At 38.7% G+C, this 6,599-nt stretch overlaps 1 protein-coding gene across 1 annotated transcript in view; it reads left to right on the top strand.

Moving 5' to 3' along the window:
- Positions 1–2,845: 2,845 nt before the first annotated feature.
- The window catches only part of med13a (mediator complex subunit 13a), a 54,317-nt gene continuing 50,563 nt past the window's right edge, over positions 2,846–6,599 (top strand). The window contains exon 1 of the mRNA XM_079449384.1: positions 2,846–3,436. Coding sequence (XP_079305510.1) covers positions 3,371–3,436 — 66 coding nt within the window. The 5' untranslated portion in view covers positions 2,846–3,370. The remainder of the gene's footprint in view (positions 3,437–6,599) is intronic.

Raw genomic sequence — 6,599 nt, 5'->3', positions numbered from 1 at the left:
CTGTCACATTTACACACTACCATGAATAAGACCATCCTAATTACGAATGTTCTAATACGTCTGATTTTATTTTTGTATTATTCCAATCCACCTGTCCTCATACCACTCAATACCCTATCCATCACATAAATTAAACATAATTCAACAAAAAACTAAGATTTCTTTTTGAAATATTTAAAATAGTTATATTTATCAATTTAGTAATAATAATAATTATGATTAAAATTATTACTCTTGTTGTTAGTCAATTTATTTAAATATTCAAAGAATAATAATTTATATAATTATTATTCTTATTATTTAAGTTATTATTCTTATTATTAATGTCTACGAGTGGTTTTATAATAAGCAAACAAATAAATAAATGATTGTTAATAATAATAATAATAATAATAATGGTGAGCTTTAAAGTTTTATAATGTAAAATATTGATTCTAACTTTATAAATTATTACTACATATTCTGTCTTATACAATTCACTTTTTGGGGAAAAGCAGAAGATTGTGCCCACCACAGGTGAGATGTTGGATTAATCTTGCAAATTACACATTTAGTTTTGTGGTATGTTCCAGTAGAAATCAGGGCTATGTGATGTGCTTTCCTCGAATTACAAACAACAAAAGAGAAGGCTTTCCCTGAGTTTGACTGACACAATCTTACACGGTTCAGGAGAGATTTATGGTCGGAGGCAATCTCCGTCTGCATGTAGCCGGCAGGTTCTCTCAGTAAACAAAAACAGCACTGGGCATTTTCAGAGATGAGAGGGGCAGAGATGCTTGTTCAGTCCTTCAGTGTTTCTAAACAAGGACATCCAGGGGAGAGCTCAGCCAGGGCCACAATTACCCCCTAAATGACCCATTCAGTGGTTTGGAGCTCTTACCAAAATAACCATGAACCCTCACTGTGTGTTCTGGTTGGGCCTGAAGAGCTAACAGGGTATTAGACTGATTGTAGTGGTAAAGGTCCTCATAGACTTCTCTTCGACGTGTCTCTTGGAAGACGATCCGCCCACCAGATGAGGGAAGAAAGTGTCTGGGACCAGATCGAAGCACTTCTTTTACGAGTTCAGTATATTAAAAGTTTTTTTACTAGGTGAAGGAGGTTATTAAAATCCATGTATTACAGCGATTCTCATCCAGTGGGAATTTTGCCATGAATTCATGTCACTTGTAAGAAGCGAGCCAAATTAGACAGATGGCTATGGGTACAGGTTGCATTGACGTGTCCTCGACAAATATGAACAAAAACTACACATGGTAACAGAACATACAACCCAGATTACATTTTCTTTGCAACAAGACTTAATATGCTTTGTGCCAACCTCTATTTTGTCTAAAGGATTGTCACCTGCAAGAGCATCAAACAATTGAAATTCATATATTAAGTCTATTATTATGCAGTTTAAACAGTTGTTGCATTTAAATCATTTATTTCGTACAATAAGCAACTTTCTTGCAAATAAAATACATCTGTTTTAAACTGCATAAGAAAGATAATAAGTGTCGGCTCATATTCTTGTGATCGGAAAGAAGTAGCCTGTCTGCTCCTGTATTTACCCACATTAGCCTTTTTGAACCTTTGAATCCCTCATTGACTCCACTTTTGCAGAAAGGAGCAGGAAGGATATCACCACTTAGCTTGTGTAAAGAACAGGTCTGCTGTTGAACTGTGGCCCTGCAATTCCTACAAACACACATTCCACGGACCACTGATGAGCCCCAAGTCTGCTTGTCTTGTCTTAACAGCATGTCTTACGTGCCCTGTGGGGCAACGTGTGAAAGTGTGTGTGGCAATCTGATGAACTTAAGAAGAGGAGCCTGTCACAGGGTGAGAAACTATCAGCTTTTCAGACAGGATAGTCTATAGAACTGCATTGATCTGCGGACATCTGTTAGAATGTGTCATTTTAATTTGTATCAGTTTTGGAGAACAGGGAAAACAATAATAAGCATTAAATTTACACATTTTCAATAGTATTTAATTTTCAATATGTTTCATATTCCTTTTTTAAATATTGCCGATTGTAATAATACAAGCAGAAGTGTTTGAGCGAGAGAGATGTGCATACCACCCATTGACAGATCTATTGTCTGTGTAGGCTAGGTGTAGGCATGACCATATAAATCAATGCACCCATCAATCCACCTAATTCTCTTTGTATCCGTAATGCACCCACCCCATCAAATCCAAAGCTTTTATAATTTTACAACTGACAAATATGCATTATCCAACCATTATCTCCAGAAGTGTTTAATCCAGTGGACATCTGCTTGCCTTTTGAATATCTGTACAAATCTACAGCTCGCAAGTTCATTATTCTGAAGTAGTGATGTGGCTAATAGGTTCCTGCATGCGCTCATCAATGAAGTTTTCATTTTCTAAATGCACTTCAGCCAGACAAACCCCTCGTGATACTAGAAAAGCAGGGAATGAATCTGCCATCCGATTATCACATCCATGGGAATACATCTCACTTAAACTCTAGAGTGAAGGTAATATCATTCAGGCAACTGCGCGTCTAACTACGCCTAACACTCCGCTGTGTATTACATTTCTTTTTGATAGTCCTCTTCCTAGACATAAAACCCGGCTCGTGTCGGGGAGCCGCATAAAAATGCAAGGACACGTTCGGGAAGATGCTCAAGTGTCTGAGTAACACTGCCGTGGGTTTGCTTTAAATATCCACAGGGTGGCGCAGGGCGAAAGTCGGACAGTAGCGACCTGTAATGCACATCACGGATATACATTAGCTCGGCGGCGCCCCTAGCGGCGGCGAGCGTCGTTTACAGTGTTGTTACGCCCCTCATGACTGCCGAGCAGCCAATGGGCTCCGGGAGGCAGAGTTCTCCCTGTGGCCGCCATTAGAGAAAGGAATCCATGAATTCAAATGGAAACCAGCAGGAACACAGAGCGACTATAGGCTTTTCAGAAAAATGAGCCGTTTCATGTAGTTTCTCGTCGCCTTTCGATGATTTTAACGCGGAATGTTTGTCGTTTTTAGACCGCTTTCTGTTGGGATGGAGGTATAAGGTAGCCGTTTGTAAGCTAAAACCGTTTTTAAACCAAGGGGGAGGGGGGAGAGTTGCCTCTTTTCGCTCTCCCTTTTCTTTTTTCTATTTTAATAACGCATTCCTGCTCCGTTTTTACATGTAATTTATTCCCTCACGGGCCCGTCGACGGTTGCGGCCGTTATTTTATACGAATTTGGGCCGATCGCGGGAGGCGCGAGCGATCGAATGGAGCTGTTGAATTCCATTCCCCCACCGATTGTTTAAAAATAATTCCGTTCACATTCGAGTCGAATTCGGAGAAACCTTCTTTTTTTCCATGGAAACCCCGATGATGGGATGTTCGAGCGCGCAGTGAAAGGATGAGTTCTTGTTTCGTACCGAACGGGGCCAGCTTGGAGGACTGCCATTCCAATCTATTCTATCTGGTAAGAGATTTAAAAACTAAAAGGAAAAAGCAGCCATTTTTAGCCGCCTAGCATGCTAACATCAGCCCCAGTGGGGAGAGAGAGAGAGAGAGAGCGAGCAGGATCCGGGCCCAGTATATGTGTGTGATTTAAACACATGCTGCATGTTTTGCGTTTATTTACTTTTTTAAAGCTTTGCTACAGAGAATGAAACGTTTAAAGGGCTGTGCACACGCCAGCGGTGTGTTTGTTTGTGTTTTTCTGACGTGTTTATAAATTGAGGAGAGTCTGTAGAATGAAGATTCAAGTTTAATATTAGCAGCAGGTTTTGCAAGTATAAATAACCTTATATAGTTTAAAACCTGTTATTTCAGGATTTGTGTGTGTAGTGAACCCATTCATTTAGGCGTCAGCTCAAACTTGAAGTTATCACGTTAGGGGTGTTTACATGAGTGTTTACACGCCAGTCAGTTTGTATGACCACATTTACCTGTTACATCTGACATGGTTTATCATCATAACCAGTTGTTTGATTTAAAACAACCAGTGTTGGGTTTGGGGTTTACCTCATCTCTGCAATAAGAAACATGGGGTTTGAAATAGATGGGGTATTCCTGGAGCGTGCAGGGATGTTTACAAGACTTTTCTGCTCCGCGCACACACACAACCTTTACACACGCCCAATATTGTTGTTAGATTAAGTTTCTATTAGATTAAATGTAATAATTATAATTGCTGTAGGCGAACCCTACATTTTTTGTCATTTTAACATTTAAAGACGACATTGTTTGGTCTCTGTTGACTTTTTTTTAATAGATCATTTGACATTTTCGCAAAATGTGGCACTTACTAAGAAGCCAAACAAGTACAGCTAGACAAACAGAGTCATCAAGGTCTTGTGGTGAATTATATAACCTCAATTTAGTTTAATTCATGCTCTGTTTTATTACGGCCACAACACAATCTCTGATATTATCTGAAGATGGATAGCTCAACCAAGAGCTTGCTTGCACACTTTGTTTGAACGTATTGGTTGATGATTTGAATATGAATAGTTGCAGTTTTCCAGAAACTCGTTCACTCTCAGTGCCTCTCTCTCTCTTTTTGTCACTTAGTTACAGGTGTGCCAATTCTTTATTTACTTTGCTTTTCCATCTCAAATACTAGGTGCGTATGTTTATGCAAGTTCTTTGAAATATTCAGATGATAAAAAGTCAGCATATAATCACAGCGAGCAGCTCTCGGTATATGTAAGCTTATATAGTTTGACCATGTTTTGTTTTGCTCTGTGTAATTTTAGCGCACAACTGGAAGGCTCAGTTTATGGGAAACTGCCTCACCTAAACTTGCTGCTTCATACACACCCACGTATCCAAGTTTCAGTGTATAGCATTAGCCACAGGTGTGGAGTATGTATATGATGAGTTTGGTTCCAAAATGAGATTAAAAAATCGTTTTTTTACTGTGCAGTCCAATTAATATCAATCAAACTGCAGTCCATCATAACTCAAAAAATACAACTAACACCATAAAAACCTGTTAACATGATAAAAAACATGATTTTTTTTCATCTTCATATGATTATCAAAAGTTTCAGAGCAAGAAACCAAGCACCCACAAACTTTTGTAATATGTAATGACTGTGTTTTTTGGATGATAAACAAATGAAAAGATACAAATCTCTGCTTTGCAAGTTTGCTGTGGAAGCTGTTTTGTTATGCATTGATTTTAAATCATGTGTTGAAGCACATATTTTGCAGACAGCTTGCTCGCATTGTCTAGCCGAATTTGATTTGTGTATATCTCTGTAAAAGTGATTTAGCAGCTTTTTTGTTACATGTAAAGCTATTTTCCTGTTATTGAGGAAGGTCTATTGGTTTTTGGGTGCTGATTGACTTTCTTTGAGTGGCTGAAACAATGTGAGAGAGACACTATTGATAAACATTTCCTGGGAGTGAGAGCAACAGTCAAAATGACCAATAGTTTCCTTCATTCTGAGCTGTTAGATGAAGTACAGAGGAGGAGTGTGGGTAGGGGATGTTTTAAGGAGGTTATTAGTGTCACTTCACCTGTGGCTGAGTGGACCTCTGATTCTCATGAGAAACATCTGCTGTTGTTTTTGGGAGTGCTTTGAGTTTTTGTAAAGCTCTAGTGAAAAAAAAGAGTGGATGGATGGATGCTGTGAAAAGGCGGGGAAGAAAGGAGGAAGTTATGTGAAAGGCCATGACCCATTAGATCATTCAAGTTTAAGTGGAAGGTTTAACACGAGTCTTACTGCTTGGACCCCGGCCCTCAAAACACTCACACTTTCCGTTGGTGTTTTTGAATATTGTGGTTGTTACTAAATTTAGCCTGTATTGAATTTCAAGGAACATCTTGTGTTGGCTGTTTACTTCGTGAGGTTGTCGTCTTGTTTTTAATTCAACGGCAGAGTAATTTCCTGCCAGTTTGTTCTTTTTGCCCTGAAAACCATTTTGACTTTTCCCCCCTTCAGCTGTTAACGGTCTCTAAACATCAACCGCTAGTTTTTGTCCCATTTTTAGTTTCAGTAACAAGCGTGTAACCAGCTTTTTCTACTGTATTTTTTTGTGCATCCTGTGCCTAGATGTCGCCTTTTGCATACCGTGCAGGTGTTTGATCTGTGCTCTTAAGTGAAATGAAAATATTTTCCATAGCTAGAAAAGCAGCTGCGAGAAGTTTCGCTTTGCCACAAATGAGCTTTATCAAGAACATGTTTGTTAACAACTGGGCTGATGTTGTCTTGCCAAGTCTCGATTTCTGTTTGCTGCCCGTTCACGACTCTGCATGTAGGAGAAAGAAGGGCTGTTGTTAGGCTTGCTAATGGTCAAGGCTGTGCTGTGCTTTCTTGTTATGACAGTTAATAACTGAATCTTTGATTTATGACTGTTTTTGTCTAGTTCTGTACATAAACACTCCAGTCATTTTGATTGAAACTGAGGTCTTCATGACCTGCCCTACAAAGTCAATTAAGCCGATCAGGATGTGCATCATGTTTTTTATTTGTTAATGGGATCCCTGAATATATGATTGAATCCCCCTCTATCTTTTTTAATTGTTGATTTTCCTCTTAGTTTGATTATTTAGCTTTATTGTATTGTATTGCTTTTTTCTCAATTGGCCATTACCATCTGATTTATTTACTGTTGGAAGATGTATTTTTTGT

The sequence above is a fragment of the Barbatula barbatula genome (genome assembly GCF_947034865.1).
Source record: "Barbatula barbatula genome assembly, chromosome: 24".
NCBI classification, from domain to species: domain Eukaryota; kingdom Metazoa; phylum Chordata; class Actinopteri; order Cypriniformes; family Nemacheilidae; genus Barbatula; species Barbatula barbatula.
The sequence above is the reverse complement of the archived record's forward strand: the minus strand, read 5'-3'. Positions and strand labels throughout refer to the sequence as shown.